Source organism: Nyctereutes procyonoides, unplaced genomic scaffold (assembly GCF_905146905.1).
Source record: "Nyctereutes procyonoides isolate TBG_1078 unplaced genomic scaffold, NYPRO_anot_genome, whole genome shotgun sequence".
Taxonomy (NCBI): Eukaryota; Metazoa; Chordata; class Mammalia; order Carnivora; family Canidae; genus Nyctereutes; species Nyctereutes procyonoides.
Window position 1 is genome coordinate 4,441,981 of NW_026575028.1, and position 18,020 is coordinate 4,460,000.

At 46.9% G+C, this 18,020-nt stretch overlaps 1 protein-coding gene across 7 annotated transcripts in view; it reads left to right on the plus strand.

Annotated features, from left to right (window-relative positions):
* Positions 1 to 18,020, plus strand: part of TSPAN9 (tetraspanin 9) — a 198,086-nt gene that overhangs the window by 74,652 nt on the left and 105,414 nt on the right. For 4 of the 7 annotated variants that reach the window (XM_055315439.1, XM_055315442.1, XM_055315440.1 and 1 more), the window contains one exon: positions 4,598 to 4,713. The exons of the other annotated variants lie outside the window; for them this stretch is intronic. In XM_055315439.1, the coding sequence (XP_055171414.1) occupies positions 4,632 to 4,713 (82 nt within the window). In that variant the 5' untranslated portion in view covers positions 4,598 to 4,631. The remainder of the gene's footprint in view (positions 1 to 4,597; positions 4,714 to 18,020) is intronic. 7 annotated transcript variants of the gene reach the window in all.

An 18,020-nucleotide genomic window follows, 5' to 3' on the forward strand; every position in this document is an offset into this window, starting at 1 on the left:
GAGAGCACCATGGAGGAAGTGACGGTGGGCCAGCATGGTGGAAGGCTGGGCTAGTTGGAGGACTTTCTGTAGGAGGAGGGCCTGGGGCTAGGGCCTGAGTGAAAGTGAGTTCTAGTTGACTTGAGGGCCAATACGTTTGGGCCTGAAGTAACTAGCATGTCAACAGAGAGAAATTTTACCCTTGCTGTTCTGAGAGTGAATTCTCTCCGCTGAGCTTCATGGCAAGCTGATGAGGGAGGGAAGAACAGGCTTTATTGTTTCCACTTGAGTCGCATTAAATGTGATATGGTTTAAAAATGGTTTTTTTTAATAAATTAATTTTTATTGGTGTTCAATTTACCAACATACAGAATAACACCCAGTGCTCATCCCGTCAAGTGTCCCCCTCAGTGCCTGTCACCCATTCGCCCCACCCCCCTGCCCTCCTCCCCCTCTACCACCCCTAGTTCGTTTCCCAGAGTTAGGAGTCTTTATGTTCTGTGTCCCTTTCTGATATTTCCCACACATTTCTTCTCCCTTCCCTTGTATTCCCTTTCACTATTATTCATATTCCCCAAATGAATGAGAACATACACTGTTTGCCCTTCTCCGATTGACTTACTTCACTCAGCATAATACCCTCCAGTTCCATCCACGTTGAAGCAAATGGTGGGTATTTGTCGTTTCTAATGGCTGAGGAATATTCCATTGTATACATAGACCACATCTTCTTTATCCATTCATCTTTCGATGGACACCGAGGCTCCTTCCACAGTTTGGCTATTGTGGACATTGCTGCTAGAAACATCGGGGTGCAGGTGTCCCGGCGTTTCATTGCATCTGAATCTTTGGGGTAAATCCCTAACAGTGCAATTGCTGGGTCATAGGGCAGGTCTATTTTTAACTCTTTGAGGAACCTCCACACAGTTTTCCAGAGTGGCCGCACCAGTTCACATAACCACCAACAGTGTAAGAGGGTTCCCTTTTCTCCGCATCCTCTCCAACATTTGTTGTTTCCTGCCTTGTTAATTTTCCCCATTCTCACTGGTGTGAGGTGGTATCTCATTGTGGTTTTGATTTGTATTTCCCTGATGGCAAGTGATGCAGAGCATTTTCTCATGTGCATGTTGGCCATGTCTATGTCTTCCTCTGTGAGATTTCTCTTCATGTCTTTTGCCCATTTCATGAGTGGATTGTTTGTTTCTTTGCTGTTGAGTTTAATAAGTTCTTTATAGATTTTGGAAACTAGACCTTTATCTGATATGTTATCTGCAAACATCTTCTCCCATTCTGTAGGTTGTCTTTGAGTTCTGTTGACTGTATCCTTTGCTGTGCAAAAGCTTCTCATCTTGATGAAGTCCCAATAGTTCAAAAAATGGGGGTTTTTAAGCTCAACAGATCTGGGTTTCAGCATAGCTTTCTGACCTCGACTAACCTACTTAACTTCTGGACCTCAGTTTCTCCACCTGTAAAATGGTGAAACAAATACTTACTTCATAGGGTTTTTTGTAAGGGATAAAAGCCTGAAACAGCCCCTGGCGCACAGTAGAGCCTGAATAATTGGTAGTGGCTGTGGTATCAATAAAGACTAGGAAACCCAGACCTAGGGAGGGGAAGTGTCTGACGCAAGGTCACAAAGCTGGAAAGGGAAACACACCCAGGACTCAAACCGAGGATTCTCTCAAACTCTCATGCTGTCTTTCCCATCCTCCATGTCTGTTTCTGGGCCCTTCCTTCCTCTCCCTGATCAGGGGGTGCTTGGCAGCCACTGGTGGGTAGGTGCCCCTGCTGTCTGCACTGCAACAGTAAGGTACGCGCTGTGTCCCACATCCCCTAGGATTATAGGGTGCCAGTGGACTAGCACACCCTGAGGAGAAAAAGAGTAGAAATGCATCAGGGCTTTTGTTACTGAGCAACTCCATTATGTCTCTCTCCCCTTCCCCACCCCTCCCTTAAGCTCCTAAAAAAAAAAAAAAAAAAAAAAAAAAAAAAAAGAAAGAAAGAAAGAAAGAAAAGAAAACCCACCATAGAAAATATGAAGGGCTGTCAGCACCGGATCACAACATGGGCTCTGGGAGTTGGCGGCTTTTCAGTGCCTGCAGAGTTCCCTCCTCTTCTCGCTTGCCTCAACTTCTCGCTTTCCCAAGTCTAATTAAGATAAATTGGAGAGAGCTCCCCTAGAAACAGGGAGCTCTCTGCTTCCCCACATCCCATTGGCTTCTTCTCATCAGCCATGCTTGTTGCCATCCTCTCCTGTCCTGTGAATGCTTCACACAAGAGCTATTGAAGTGGCCTCCCAGGCTCTGTGCTGGCCAGGGTGGTGCCACCTTTCCTGAGCGCTCCTCGGGTGATGCTCACTTTTGTCCTGGAAACTTCAGTGGTTCCCTGTTACTTATCTCAAGTCCATGCTTCTAAGCGTAGCATGCAAAGCCTCTCTAGGATCTGACCTCAGCCTACCTTTGCTTTGTAATCCCCCACTGTTCCTTGTACAAAGCATATGCTTCCGTTGCTCTGGCCAACTTGCTATTTCCTGAACAGGTCTGGAAATTACCTGCCTTTGGTCACATGGTTCTTTTGCTTGGAAAACCCTCACCCGGTGGAATTGGGCCCGTTCTTCAAGGATTGACTGGAGTGCCAACTCTTCTGTAAAGCACATCTTGCTCAGGAACAAGCTCCTATTTCACATGGCACACAGCAGATACAGAATTAATGTAGAATTTGCTCACAGACTCTGCTGGCACTGTGTGCGTCTCTCCCAGGGCCTCATCAGAGCTCTGCTGTCTGCCCCCTTTCCCACAAGCCATGGAGCATATTTACTTCTTAATTGCACATGATCTAAGTTCTTAGGCATTTTTCTTAAAGTTCTCTTACTTTTCCCATCATTGTCTGTTTAGTTTATGATCCCTAGAGGTTCAGGTAGGAGGAGGATATAGTAGAAAGAGCACCAGACTTGTAGTAGCAGCTGTGAATTCTACTCCCAAGCTCTGCCTCTGACCAGCTGTGATTAGGGGGGCAAGTGGCTCTCCATCGCTGGGCTTTAGTACCACGTGTGTAGAACAGAGGGTTGGGCTAGCTGATATCTAGGATTGTGGATGGGATTTTAAAAATAGCGATATGTTATATGTTGAAGCCCTAGCCCCTTGTACCTGAAGATGGTATCGTATTTGGAAAATAGGATCTTTAAAGAGGTGATTAAGGGTGAATGAGGTCATTGGGGTGGGCCCTAATCCGATAGGACTGGTGTGCTTTAAGAAGAGGAGGTTAAGACAAAGACTCACTCAGAGGAAGAACCGTGTGAAGACATGGGAAGAAGACAGCCATTTATAAACCTAGGAGAGAGTCCTCAGAAGAAAGCAAACCTACAGGCACCTTGATTTTGAACTTCTAGCCTCCAGAATCATAAAATAAATTTCTGTTTTTTGAGCCACCCAGACTGTGGTACTTTGTTGTGGCAGTGCTAGCGAATGAACACAGCCATTTCATGTTCACAGAGTTGTAGAGCCATCATCACATCTACTTTTTGAACATTTTATCCCTCCAAAGTTAAACCCTGTACCCATTAGCAGTCACTCCTCATTTCCCCCTGACCCAGCCCTGGGCAAATCACTAACTTGTCTGTTCATAGACTTGTCTGTTCTGGAGATTTCTTGTAAGTGGAGTCATACAATGTGGGGTCTTTTGTGATGGACTTCTCAGATTTAGCACAGTGCTTTCAAGGTTTATCCATGTTGCAGACTATACAAGTATTTTGTTCCTTTTTATGGCTGAATAATAATTTGTATGGATATGCCACCTTTTGTTTATCCATTTGTCACTTGATGGGCATTTGGGTGGTTCCAATTTTTTGGCTAATATGACTGATGCTGCAGTGAACATCTGTGCACAAATTTGTATGTGAACATGGTATCATTTTTCTTGGTTGTGTACCTGGGAGAGGAAGTGCTGGGTCATATGGTAACTCTATATTTAATGTTTTGAGGAACCACCAAACTATTTTCCAAGTGGCCACATCCCTACCAGCAATGTGTTCAGGATCATAATTTCTCCACACCCTTGCTAACACTTATTATTGTCTGTCTTGTAGCAATCTCAGTGGGTGTGAGATAGATATCTCATTGTTGTTTTGATTTGCATTTCTCTGATGAGTAATGTTGAGCATCTGTTCAGGTACTTAGTTGCTATTTGTGTATCTTCCTTGGAGAAATATATGTTGATGTACTTTGCCTGTTTTTAAGTTGAGTTATTTGTCTTTTAATTATTAAGTTGTAAGTATTCTTCATATATTCTGGTTAGAAGCCCCTTATCAGCTGCAAATATATGATCTGCAAATATTCCTTTATATTCTGTGGGTTGGCTTTTCATTTTCTTGGTGGTATCATTTGCAGTGTAAAAGTTTTTAATTTTGATCAAGTCCAGATTATTTAACTTTCCTCACATTATTTTTGCTTTTGGTGTCCTAAGAAACGTTTGTCTAAGCCAAGGTCATAAAGATTTACTCCTATGCCTTCTTCTAATAGTTTTATAGTTTTAGCTCTTACATTAAGTCCATGATCCCTTTAGAGTTATTTTTTGTGTATGGTGTGAGGCAGGGGTATAACTTTTTTTTTTTTTTTTGTAGGTGAATAGGGGGCTGTCCGGCACCAAGTGCTGAAATGCATGGGACCTTGGGACTTGGATCAGCCCACCATCTGAGGAGAAATTGTGGGGAATGCCCAGCCTGGAGCCTGGAGGGGGGTGAATGCTCTTGATTGCTTTTCCCTTTCCTCCTGTAGCAGTACCACTGCCACACAGCTCCTCAGGCTCCGCTTGACAGTCCTTTTTGTTGAGATTTTATTTTATTTTTTTAAACTAATGCTATTATTTATTTATTTATTTATTTATTTATTTATTTATTTAGAGTAATTTTCATTTTATTTTATTTATTTATTTTTTATGGAGTTCACTTTGCCAACATATAGCATATCATCCAGTGCTCATCTCGTCAAGTACCCCCCTCAGTGCCCGTCACCCAGTCACCCCAACCCCCCACCCACCTCCCCTTCCACTAGCCCTTGTTCGTTTTCCAGAGTTAGGAGTCTCTCATGTTCTGTCTCCTCTCTGGTATTTCCCACTCATTTTTTCTCCTTTCCCCTTTATTCCCTTTCACTATTTTTTATATTCACCAAATGAACGAGACCATATAATGTTTGTCCTCCTTATGACTTACTTCACTCAGCATAATACCCTCCAGTTCCATCCATGTCGAAGCAAATGGTGGGTATTTGTCGTTTCTAATGGCTGAGTAATATTCCATTGTATACATAAACCACATCTTCTTTATCCATTCATCTTTCGATGGACACCGAGGCTCCTTCCACAGTTTGGCTATTGTGGACATTGCTGCTATAAACATTGGGGTGCAGGTGTCCCGGCGTTTCACTGCATCTGTATCTTTGGGTTAAATCCCCAGCAGGGTTGAGATTTTAGAATTCTGTGTTTGTTTACCTTGCTCCTCACAACTTTCAGAAAGGTGTTGTATATATTTGCATGCTAAATAATTGGTTCTGATGATGGCAAAGATCAGAACAATAGGATGTGGGCTCCCATCATAGCAGGGGTGTCCCTGGCTCGAACCCACTGGAACCAAGTGCAGGGAAGTTATCCACTAGAGACATGTCTGAAGGTCCCAGAGCCCAGTTGGTGGGGCTCTGGCAGAGCTTGATCAGACTGGGGAGGAGATGACCATGACAGCTGAGACCAGAGATGATGGATGTTTGGGCATAAAAGGAAAGAGGGCATTTCCAGCTTTTTGGATCCTTTAATATGACTGCTTTCAGGCCAGAGGAGGACCATTTTCTTTCCCCTCAGCACTTTTTCAGTAGAGCTAATAGGTCCCCTGGGTAGATTTAAGGAAGTTAGTAAGGCAAGTTATGGTTATATCAGGCTCTGGGCTGTATGTCCCGCTTCTCTCCCAGTCCACAAAGAACCCTGTTCCTCACCATGAAAGCTGAAGTAGATACTGAGAAGCAGGTACGGAGGCACCAGTCAGCCTGTGGGCTAGAGTACCTAAGGGAAGGCAGTGGGGGACACAGAGGGCCCAGGCCTTCTCTTTCCAGCCTCTGTTGACAGTATGGGAATGGGGAAGCCGTAATTGGTAGACCTCTCCAGTAGGGCCCAGCTCTCTTGTTCCGGCTCATTCCTGTCCTCTTCTGGGGTCCCTGGCTGCAGTCAGCACAGACCTCCGTGCTTGTTTGTTCTGTTCACTTCTACACACAGCAACTGCCTGGCACTAAAAAGTTGTTGACTAACTGGGCGTAGGGATGAAAGAATGCTTTTCTACCACGTGCTCAATCTGTTCCTTTTCCCCTCACTTGCCTCTGGCCAACTTCCAAAGTCTGTCAACCAGTCCAGGTCCAGCTTATATATTGTTTTCAAAAAACTTAGCTACCACTTCTTGCCCCCCTGTCTTTTGCATCTTCTCCTTATTTATGTTTCCACCTCTGTTTTGCCACGTTCCACACTCTGTGCTCTGCTAAAATCTTTTAAGAATCAAAACACGGACCATTGGATAGGGCCCAGTCTTTCTGGTCCTGTATTTCGTGGCGTTCCTTCTCCTTGGCTCTCCACCACACCTAACACGATGTTGTACAGACATTTGTTGTTTAGCAAAGTGGGCTTGATTACAGTGCCTAGGTCACCAATCATTGGTGCTAGGTCTCCATCCCCCAGGAAGGTGTTGTGCCTACAGCTTTATGTTATCCAGAGGATTTTCCTGGGTTTCACATCCTGGAGTAGGAAGGATCTGCGAGGAACAGATACGAGTGTGTGGCCTTCCCTAGCCATTGTGTACAATTCCCATCTCTGGGTGTAGAGAGTGTCGATGGGCTCCACATTACAGAGGTATTAGACTTGACTCCTGACAGGAAGAATTGGAGCAGATAACACATCAGTGGTAATCCCTTACTCTGCCCTGGAGGATACAGAAAATCTCTGGTGTGAGTTGCAGCCTGTGGATATTGGAGACTCACCTGCTATGATTGAAGTGGCAACTGGATTTCTCCCTTCAGTTGATTCAGGCAGCTCCCCTCTCCATATGGCCTCACCTCTTCACACTGTTCCTCTCCCCACGGTAGTTCCTGGCTGGAAGAATGTCAAGCTACGAAGGGCCTCTGGGGGAGACCAGCTGGCAAGGAGGCTTAGGCTTGGTGGCTGCCGAGTCCCTAATGAGAGGAAAGGGGAAGGAGGAAATGACCGTGACCCTCCATCCTTATATGGATGGGGCTTTCTGTTTCCTAACACACTTTCCTATAGATTTTCACTCATGAACCTCACAGCAATCCTGAGAGATATTCAGACTTCTATGTTTAGATACAGGGTCTGTGGGGCAGAAAGGAAGGTGACTCATTCCTGAAGTTAGCAGCAGGGTAGGAGGCATGTTCATTGTCTGTGAGATGTGGCAACGGTTAGGAAGCCATACCCCCTGTCTTGCACACAGTAGGCATCTGATCCATGTTTATCTAAGACATGAATAGTGGGCACACAGTAAAAAGAGTTGGTTTGATACAAAAGCAGAATTCTCTGGATTTTAATCCTACCTCAGACTCATCTCCTTCACTCTTTGATTCAGTTTCTTGTCTTCTCCATGGGGGACAGTCAGTATCCCTGGCCCTTGCATAGATCCCAGCCTCTAGAACGACACTCAAGAGTTTCTGGAAAAGGAGGTGCAGAGTGTTCATCAGTGCGGGGAATCAGTGTGGCGTAGTGGCAGGCTGGCAAATGCTTCATGCAAAACCCTCTTCCTTGGCTCAAGGTGGATGTCGCTAATTGATCACAGCAGTCTTTCTTCTGCATCTGACTCAATCCTCAGCATGGCACGACATGTCACCACCACCAAAGGGCCAAAGTGGCATTTGGATGTCAAGTAGGCTTTATTTTGGGTCTAGTCAAAAGAGCATTAGGCTGAGGGTCAGAAGACCTAGCTTTGAACCCTGTCCTCTTCGTCCTGCTTTGGGAAACTGGGATAATCCTGGACATATTGGAGCCTTGAACTTATGGTTTCTCAGGTCCTTTAGAGCTCTGCAATTCTAGGATTCTGTGCTTCAGGGGTTGGGAGGGAGAGGATCCTGGTTGTGTAGCCTGGCCACAGAGGGGTAGGATTAACCTCCAGGGTCAGCAAGCTTGCAGAGCTCAGGAAATGCCTCCCTGTGATCCCTATTTGGTCCGGAGACAGGTGGTGGAGCCTGGAGGAGGGGAAGTGCGCTCATAGCCCCGGGGCTGGGGGAAGGGAGGCCTAGCTCAGCTGCCCTTTTTTCTGATGGAATAAAGTCCTGAGTCCTCCGTATATTTAGATATTTAGTGAAGAAGCTGGGTCCTGTGAGTTAACTCTCCCAAATCAAGTACATGACCACTGATCCCATCGCACACTCTCTGCTGGTGGGAGAAAAGAGAGCTGTCAGTGGGGAGTTAGCTGGGAATCAGGTTCACTCATTCACTTTTCAGTAAACTTTGATGAGATGCCTACTTTTGTGCAGATCCTGCTCAAGGCCTCCAGGAAATGACCTCCTTAATGTGACTGTTCCTCCATACTTTCTTATTTGGTGGGGGAGTCCAGATATTTAGAGTGTTAATGAACCAGTTCCTTTGCCAACCCGTTGAAGCAGGGTGAGGGCCATAGGGCATTTCCTCCCATCATATAGACAGAGATACTGAGCCAGAAGAGAGTTGCCAGCGGGCTGTGATTGTGCAGGCAGTCGGGGAGGGAGGCGCCCCTGGTTGTAAGCCCTCAAGGCTGCAGGCGAGCCTTGGTCTATCTGTTTGTATATTTTTGAGGCGCCCATGAGATTAGCCACTGAGCAGAGGTTTTATTTATGATGGCGCCTAGAATTCCTGTCCCATTGCCATCATTGGTGTTGCCAGGCTCCCGGGGGTGTCTTAAGTCTCCCAAGTAATCTGTGTGTCGGTTATGTTTGGGGACAGCCACATGCGAAGCATGGCCCTCAAAGAGTGGGATCAGCACAGGGCTCACACCGGGCTCGGCTTTTCCCAGGTGTGGGGCCGAAAATTCACAGGGCTGGGAGTGGAGGTGGCCGGCGCTTGGGGATTATAGATGTCTGTGTCTATGTCACCATCAGAATGCTCTTATTCGGTGACTTGTAATGTAGCAGATGCAGTAATGTGGCATTCATGACTCCTCTTGATTGAAAACGTTGAAATAATGATTTAACATGGGCAAGACACAGGACTTTAATAATATTCAAGTAGTATTAAGTAGAGTAAGCCGAATGCATATTGTAATTTTTTTAATTAAATTCCATTTAGTGGACATCTATATTTTAATTTGTAATGCGCTTAGTTCTTGAAAGCTGTCACACTGCCTTCTTTAAACAAATGTTCTGTTTTTTTATTTTTCACTAATTTGGGAGATTTCTTATTACTGATTAATGAGGTTTTACTAAGAATAGGATCAAAGCATCAGACTATCTAGAGCTGGAAGCTTCCTTAGAGATTATCTCATATTCTTCATTTAAGAGATGAAAAATGACTAAGGTATTACACACACACAGATGATCAATGGTTCCTTTTACATGAACAGCTTTGTCCCTTAATATGTAAGGGCTGCAGGGTGAATAAAAGAGACAGAAATGGAAACTTTTTTTAGCCTTTGGTTGAGGGGCAACATACATATGTAGAAACGTAGTGCCCATTGAACTCTTACAAAGTGCACACATTGGTGGTACCAGGACACAGATTAAGAAATAGAACATTACCAGCACCCAGGAGTCACCCTCCTGCCCCCTTTCCAGTCACTACCCTCAGTCAAGGGTAGCCACTGTCCTGATACTGAATAACATAGCTTTGTTTTTAAACTTCAAATCAGTAGAATCATACAGTGTGTCCTCTTCGTCTTGAGATTCATTTATGTAGCTGGAGGTGGCTGTAGTTCATTCATTTGCATCGTTGCATAGTGTGCTCCATGGGACTGACTGTGCCATAATTGATGTAGCTGTTCTATTGCTGATGGACACTTTGGCAGCTTGCAGACTTTGTTTTTTTTTTTTTTTTAAGACTTTATTCATTCATAAGAGAGAGAGAGAGAGAGAGAGAGAGAGAGAGAGAGAGAAAGATTGAGGCACAGAGACATAGGCAGAGGGAAAGGCAGGTTCCCCGTGGGGATCCTGATGCGGGATTTGATCCCAGGACCTCAGAATCACGCCCTGAGCTGAAGGCAGATGCTCAACTGCTGAGCCCCTCAGGTGCCCCAAGACTGGTTATTTTTAACCAAAGTATATTTGGTTAAAAATATTTGGTTATTCACTTCTGTAAATATGCTGGTATACCTTTTTCATTAAAACTTGTTCTTCTAGGTCTATATAAAGGGTGGACATGGAATATGGGAATGGTGCACTTGCATAGGTAGTGTCAGTTTTCCAAAGGGGTTGTCCCAATCTGGAGTCCTGACAGCAGTGTACGAGAGAGTTCCTGATGGCTGTGTTTATCCAAGGACTTGGTATTTTCTGTTGTTGTTGTTTAAACCATTCTGGTAGACATGTGGTAGTATCTGAGAATGGCTTCTATTCGGCTTTGCTGGTGACCAGTGAAGTTGAGCAATAGGAATGGACTTGGAGCACACACTGGAACTTTTAGCTCTTCCATCAAGGAAGTTCCTCTAGGCCGGCCAATGAGGACACAGAGAGACTGAGGCATATTTCAGGGATGATAAGTAAATCTATAACTGCAGTCCAGTTCTGGTCGGCTTAGAATAGGAAGAGCTGCAAGCCCCTTGAGGTTAGGGTTGTACTGTGTGCTTCTGCACCTGCCTTCCCCTTTGCTGGTTGGGATAGTGCCAGGCACACGGTGCACAGGAAGACAAGTGCTGAGATAGGCCTAAGCTGTAGCTGGAGGGCATGATGGTGGCAGCTAGGGTGGCTATGGGGGCATAGAGCCCATGATGGGCTGGATTTGGGGCATGCATAAGCCCCTCAAATGTGGCTCTAAGTCCAGGAAGCTGCTGCCTAAGTGCTATGAGCATGGCTGCCCTGGGTGTCCTCTGTAAGTTTGTGATGGAGGGACTGGGAGCTGCTGGGGGACAGATGAAGCTGCTGACCTGGGATTACAGGGACCAAGGCTGACTGCCTCTCCTCCAGGGGCCTTGGCTGCCATCCCTTGGGGGGCGGGTGGGGATACCTTCTACTTGGCCTCCCTGTCTGGGGCAGTGTCCTCACTTGTACTCTCCATCCCCTTGGAACCATACCACTGGCTCCTTTGGGGCCTCTGGGCTTAATTCTGTTGGGTCAGGTTATGGGCATGTACTTGTGGAAAGACTGAAGTTAGCAGAGGCTGTAGGCCTTTGTAGGTGAAAGCACAGCCTAGGGTGATTCCTCCTGTCTGGTCCCAGGGAGCCCCAGGATGCAGGGGGAAGAGCAGCCCTAGGAGGCTGCTGTCATGTCACATGTAATGCACCAAAAAGTGTTATGTGGGCCTGGGAGAGCTCACAGCACCATTTAGCTCAGTTTCCTGCAAGGCGGGGGTGGGAGGGGTGGGGGTGGTGGTGGTGGCATTGAGCATCCTCGACAAAGAATCACTCACTCTTTATCATTAAGAAATCTCCTCTATGCTGTACTGACTCCTTCCAGATGCTTCAAACCTATTTAGTTGATAAGGTCTTCATAAAATCTTCCCTCTGGCCTTTTTCTTTATGCCTCCTTCAATTTAAAGCCAAGAGCCAGTATATATGCATTCCCAGTATGCATGTGCCAGGTGCTTCAGGGGCTGGAAGAACAAGCCCTGGGTTCTGCCTCAAGTTCCCCAGCATTCAGCACAGAGAACAGAAGTCGTGTACACCAGTCATGAATCCGGGACAGGGTACAAGAGCATATGAGGAGCAGAAGCAGGCGACGGTACACTTTTACCGTCCCTTTCCCTACCCCGACCCATTCCCCTCCCTCTCTCTTGCCCCTTTCTGTCTGAGAGGCCATCATTACTTACTCACGAAGGGCTCCATCCAATCTCTTTACCAGTGGTTGTCTCAAGAAGGAGTTAGAGGGATTGAGGAAGAGTGGGGCCTGGGCGGGGAGGAGCTGGTCAATCTCCATTCTCTTCCCAGGTCAGGTCCTGGCCCTCTAAGGTGGCTCCCCATCCCTCCTTCCCTGTTGTCTCCATCAGCAAGACTCTTGCTGAGCAATGAGTGAATAAGATGTCCGTTGCTGGACCCGCCTCTTCTAGCTGGTGCTGGTGTGTGGATGGATGAGCTCAGGTCTGGATGCCACTCAAGAGGCAGGTAGTGGAGAAATGTAAGGTGGTGATCTCAAGTGGCATTAAATGGAGTGAGGAACACAAAGTGTGTGCATGCTTATCTGCTTGTCATCTCTCTCTTCCTTCCAGAGCCCCTGGCAGCAGTCTGCCTGGATGGGACTGTCTGTGGATGCAATCGAGAGCTCCATTTTCACATGCTCTTGAGTTTCTTCTGACCATTCCAGCTTTTGGACAGGGGTGTTAAGAGAGGGTAAAGGCCCTCCATACGCGGGATGCTCTGCCCTTCCTTGTGGTGCTCTGCCCTTCCTTGTGGTGAGCAGAAGGTGCTCACTCTGTTTCGGGTGGTCAAGGATAGCTTGGCTTCAGGCTGGAGGAGGATATGATTGACTCTGGCACTCGCAGGGAGGAGATGTGGGAGGAGACTGCTCTAGGAAGTTGAGCCACAGAGTCCTGTGTTCTGGTGGAAAGACCTTTGGCCTGGATATGAGCAGCTCTGATTTCTGGTTCAGCTATCAATGAGTTTGGTGTCCTGGGAGGAGTTCTATCCCCCGTGTCTCAGTTTCCCCATATGTCAAGTAGTAGTAGGTGTACCTGCCCTCCCTGCTGCCGAGGGCAGTGATAAGGACCATGCGAGTTAACAATGCGATAGCCTGGGGAAAGTGAAAAGTGCTGCTCACAAGTAATATGATACCATTATTAAATATAAATACTGTAAATACTCAGAGCCAGAGGTGTCAGGGATGTGAGTGATTACAGCTGTAGATTCAAGGGTAGGGGTCGTGCACGTAGAGCCTGACCTTTGTGAGGCCCTTGCAACTCCGTTAGCTCATTGGAGGAAGAAGAGGCATCGCGTTATCTTGGAGGGCTTGGTAAAGGAGGTGGTTTTTGAATGTTATTTGAAGGAGAGAAGAAGCCTGTGGCAAGTATCCTGGTGGGTAGGTGGCTTCCTTTTGGCCAGAAGTAATAGGGTCTAGAAAGGTGCCAGTCCTGGAGAAGGGGAAGGTGAAGGATGCAGTGGAGCCTTGAGATGTGCTCCATGCCCTGAGTTAGACTAAGCCATCCCCTTAAGACTGATTATGGGGTTCTTTCTTTCCTTGTTTTTGGGAGGCAGTGTGGCAATGGAAGGGCTCTGGTTTAGGAGTCAAATGTCTTGGAGAAGGGGCCAGGTGTCCGAATCTCCTCCCTATCATCTTCTAGCGCCTGTGACCTTGAGCAAGTTCCTTTAGTTCTCCAGGTCCTTCATCTGGGAATCATGATAACCGTCTCACAGGGTTGCTGTGAGGACTGAGTGAAGCGAAAAACAGCTTGGAAATAGAAGGTGCTCAAAAAAATGTCACTTAAATCTGAATTTCTCCACTATCCATCTCATTTATGGTGTTTACTAGAAACATTCGAGAGCCTTTTGTTATATCCACATTGGTCCATGCCAGAGTGTAGTGTTTGTCTTCCTTTCTGTGGAGACAGACTTTACAGTTTTTCCAGTTTCATCCCGGCAACTGGTATTCTCGTGTCATTCCTAACCGTGTCCTCTTTGCATCCAGATATTGGGTAGCATGGAGTTTGTATTTAATGTCTATTTTTGGGGAAAGACCCAAATTTGTAAGCAGCTTTTATGAAAAAACTTCTAGAAGCAGAGATCTTTCCCTCTCTGTCATGAAAATTATACTCCTGGAAGCAAAATGTAAATGGCAGGTCTGTGTAGCAGCAGGAAGAGATCACTGAGCAGGGCTCTGCTGCCAGGTGGGACTGGCCCTGGGCAGGGCGGCTGGCTCCTCCCAGCCTCAGACTGCCTCAACTAGAGAATAGGACAGACTTATAGGTCAGACCTCCCAGTGAGCCACATAGGAGTGTTGGGGTGATGACATGGACCCCGGAATAGAGTAGCAGGACTGTATGGCAGTGGCACCTGCTTGGAGAGCTGCCAGGTCACCATCCCATTGTTACCTGTTGGTAAGGACACCGAGTCATACTCTCTCAAGTCTGTTCTGTTTCTAAAGTTCTTTGAGTCATCGAGTCATGGGATTATATCTCTACTTGGATGGATAACAGACATCCTAATGTATCTAAAAGTGCACTTTTGGTCTCCTCTACCCCCTGACCCCATGTCCTTTATTGAACAACAGGATCCATTCTGTTCTTCCTACTTCCACTGCCACAGCCTTGGTCCAGGGCTTGATCCATCATCTCTTGCTTGGATTATTATACTATTCCCTGCCCATGTCCCCCAGCTTAAGGCTGAGACCTTCCCTGGCCACCCTGCTCAAAATAGCTGTCCTTCCCCCATGCCCTGGATTCCTGGTATCCCCATCCATCTTTATTTTCTACATAATATATATATATATATATATATATATATATAGATAGATAGATAGATAGATAGATAGATATAGATATAGATATAGATATACACACACACACACACACACACATATATATTTTACTTCTTTCTTAATTATCTTTCTTTATTGTAGCTCCCTTGTCCTCAAATCAGAATGTAAGCCCTAAGAAGGGATTTGTTTTCTCTTCTGGTTTTATATACCACCTGAGAGCTAGCAACTAGATCACACAACTAATCTGTGGATCTTTAGAAATTGCTATTAATCTGGGAATTACTGTCTACCCTCTTGTCAAGCTTTTCTTGATGGCAGATCCCTCAGCCCGGGAACTCCCAGTGGCCCCTCCTGTCCCTCCCTCCCCACACCAGAATCCTGTCCTCCCTGCCTTGTTAGTGATTCAGTCCTGTGTGTCCTCTGAGCAGATTGGGCAGGTAAGGTTGAGAGCCGGGTTTTATACTTCTAACCAACCCCCTTTCCCCAGGACAGACCTAAGATGTAACAGAAGGTGCTCAATAAATTCATTATTCATTCATTTGCTGGCAAATGCTTTAATGAAATACTGATGATGGATGATTAAAATTCAACCCTAGAAATGATCTGCATCTCTGGAAGTTGTGTTGTGAGTCCCAAACAAGGGGGTACTGACCAGATTGTGGTTTGTGCTTGTAGGTAGGATGTGGAAGGGCGTGCATGGTGCAGTCTCCAGGGTGCATCTCTGGGAATGTGGCAGCCGGGGGGGAACAGGTGCTCCTTGCATCTGCTTCGAGAATGGCCCCAGTCCCCAGAGGATGAGGATGGCACCTATTTCTTTAAATTTCCATAGAGGATTGAAGCTGCTCCTTGAGGTTTTAAAATATGCTGTATGGTCCCAATGGTGTCAGGTAGCTAGTTTATGGGTCCCGTCCTGGTTGTGATAACTCAGGCTAGGCTGGATAATAAACGAAAGTGGGACAGAGCTGCAGGATAAATATTGCTACAGGGCATCTCGTGCGGCACAAATCACGGGGAAAATATCTCCCAGGCTTTTCATTTCTCCTCTTCCTCCCTGGCCCTCTGGCAGCAGCTGGCAAAGCAGGATCCATCATCTATCATAGCGTCCCCGCCCCCAGCCCCAGCACTGCTTTCGTGCACTGAGGGAGGGAGGGATGCAGATTGGTCCTTGGATGCGGGTGCTGCTCTGCAGCCAGGGTGGCATTGGGGAGCCAGCAGGGACTGCGTCAGGTCTCCTGTCTGTGGCCACTGTCTGTTTCAGGCAATGGACCACTCTAGCTTCGCAATCCTGTTTATCTCAAAGTGAGAGAATTTCATAATTGGTTGGTCTCTGGAGGTGAGCATTGAGTCACCCAGAGAATTTAAAAGCAGCTTCCTGAGTCCCATGGTAGTGCAAGAATCAGCACCATGGGAGTCTAGTTTTGAGTGTTTTCCATGGACCTTCCCCTGCCTGTGGGGGCTCCTGGTGCCCACGCCTGGTTGGAATCACTGGCCACATGACCCTGTTTGTGTCCAGAGGGAGGGGGTGAGATGAGTGACCAGTTAGGTGGTGAGAGGGACTGGTTCATGTGACCCACTCTGGCACTAGATCCGTCAGCACTGTCACTTAGTAAGGCTTTCTCCAGCTTTAGAATCGTGCTTGCTTTGTAATCAACGGCAACCTGCAAGTATTGATTGAGCCCCTGGGGAATACGGAGCTGTCTAAGGCATGTAGGCACAAAAAGTAACTAACTGCATGAGGCAGGTGAGTCTATTAAATGAAGAGGGTGGTCTCGGCAAAGCACCTGACCATCCACCCCAGCCCTCCCCTTCCAGAAATGTAGGAGTCATTCTCAGCTTTTACTCTTGGACTCCACATCCAACTTCCCCACCTTGATTCTGCCTCTGGGGCCCACTTTCCCAGTTTAGGTGCTCTAAGTGTCTTACCTGAATGTTATAATAGCTCCCTCGTTGGCCTCCTTCAGCCTGACTTCTGCCATGTACGGGCAGAGTGGCTATGCCTATTGATCTGGTTACCTGTGCCTGGTGTATGGACGATGATACTCATTTTTCTCAGGTGGATTAACTTCACTGGCACCCTCTGGTCCTGGGGGAAGACCCAGACTCTTGTGTGGCCTTCCAGGTCCCTTACATGGGGCCCAGCCCTGCTTCTGTAGCCCTCACAAGCGGCATGCACCAGGTCCACTGCCCTTCTGGCACTTCTCGATTTTGCCAAGTACTTCCAGTCTCTGGGGCACACTTGTGCCATTTTCTCTCCCTGGGATGGGGATGCCCTTCTCCTTTATATCTGGCAGACAGACTCCTGCTCACCCAGCTCAGTGCCCCCATCCAGTGGAAGCAGTCATTTCCATATCTGTGCCCATTGGTATTATACCACTTGTCACATTCTCGTGCTGTTTAATGAGTTTGTTTTCTCTGAAAGTTATTGTTTGTTTTATATATCTCTCCCTCTGTCTCCTTACCTCTTAAATTTTAAGCTTCTTGAGAACAGAGACCGACTATGTCTTAAATTGACCCCTTCTGCCAATGTTTGTTGAATGAATATAGTGGAAAAGACACTGATCACGCAGTCAAGAAATGTGGGTTTTCCTATCAGTTCTGTTATTGCCTTGCTAGATGACCATAGATGAATTAATTCTTTCCTCTGGAAGCTCATTTCTTCCTCAATTGTGAAGAGTGTTTGCATGTATGCATGACTCTAAATGACTTCCAGGCCACTTTCCAGTTCTGACATTCCCAGATTCTGGGTGTTAGAAGATGGAGAGAGGTCTATGTGCCCATCTTCACCAGCATGTATGCCTTGCCATGCCTGCGGCCCTCCTCTGGGTGTCTAGTTATGGGCCCAGCACCTGGTTGGTTCATCTGTGGTTCTAACCAACATGGCTGGGACCTCAGGAGCCTCCTGATTTGGTGATGTAAGTAAGAGGGCTGCCTGGTTCTTCAGCCTCTCCTTTCCCACCTCATCTTTTCTTCCTTCCTTTTGGAAGAGATGGCCAACGAACACTCATAAGGCTCTTGTCACCATCTTTGTGCCCTGCATGGTATGGAGTGTTGGGATGAGCCTCTGACTTCTCGAGTGTTCTGTGGACATGAACCCTGTTAAGTGAAGGCTGTCATGTGTGATGTGTTGGAGCTGGGGCAGCATCTCGCTGAGCTGTGAGGCTGGGGAGCAGGATAGTCCCTCAGAACTGAAACCCAAACTGGGAGAGAGAAGCCCCAGAGGATGGCACAGGAGAATCCGTCTTCCTGGGCCTTGATCATAAAAGCATCTGATGTCCAGGCTTATGGAGGTAGGCGGGGAGACAGCCCAAGAAGGAATGGAAAGGATGGCATCCAAGTAGGGGTGTCCCTGTGAGCCGCAGCGTGACTGCCTTGGAGGTGGTATGAAACAGGGAGCTGACAGAGGCTGGGAAGGTCAGCATCCTGGACTTGGAAAGCCAGGCTGCTTGAGCTTCCTGTCTCTCTGGGCTTATTTCCCTTAGT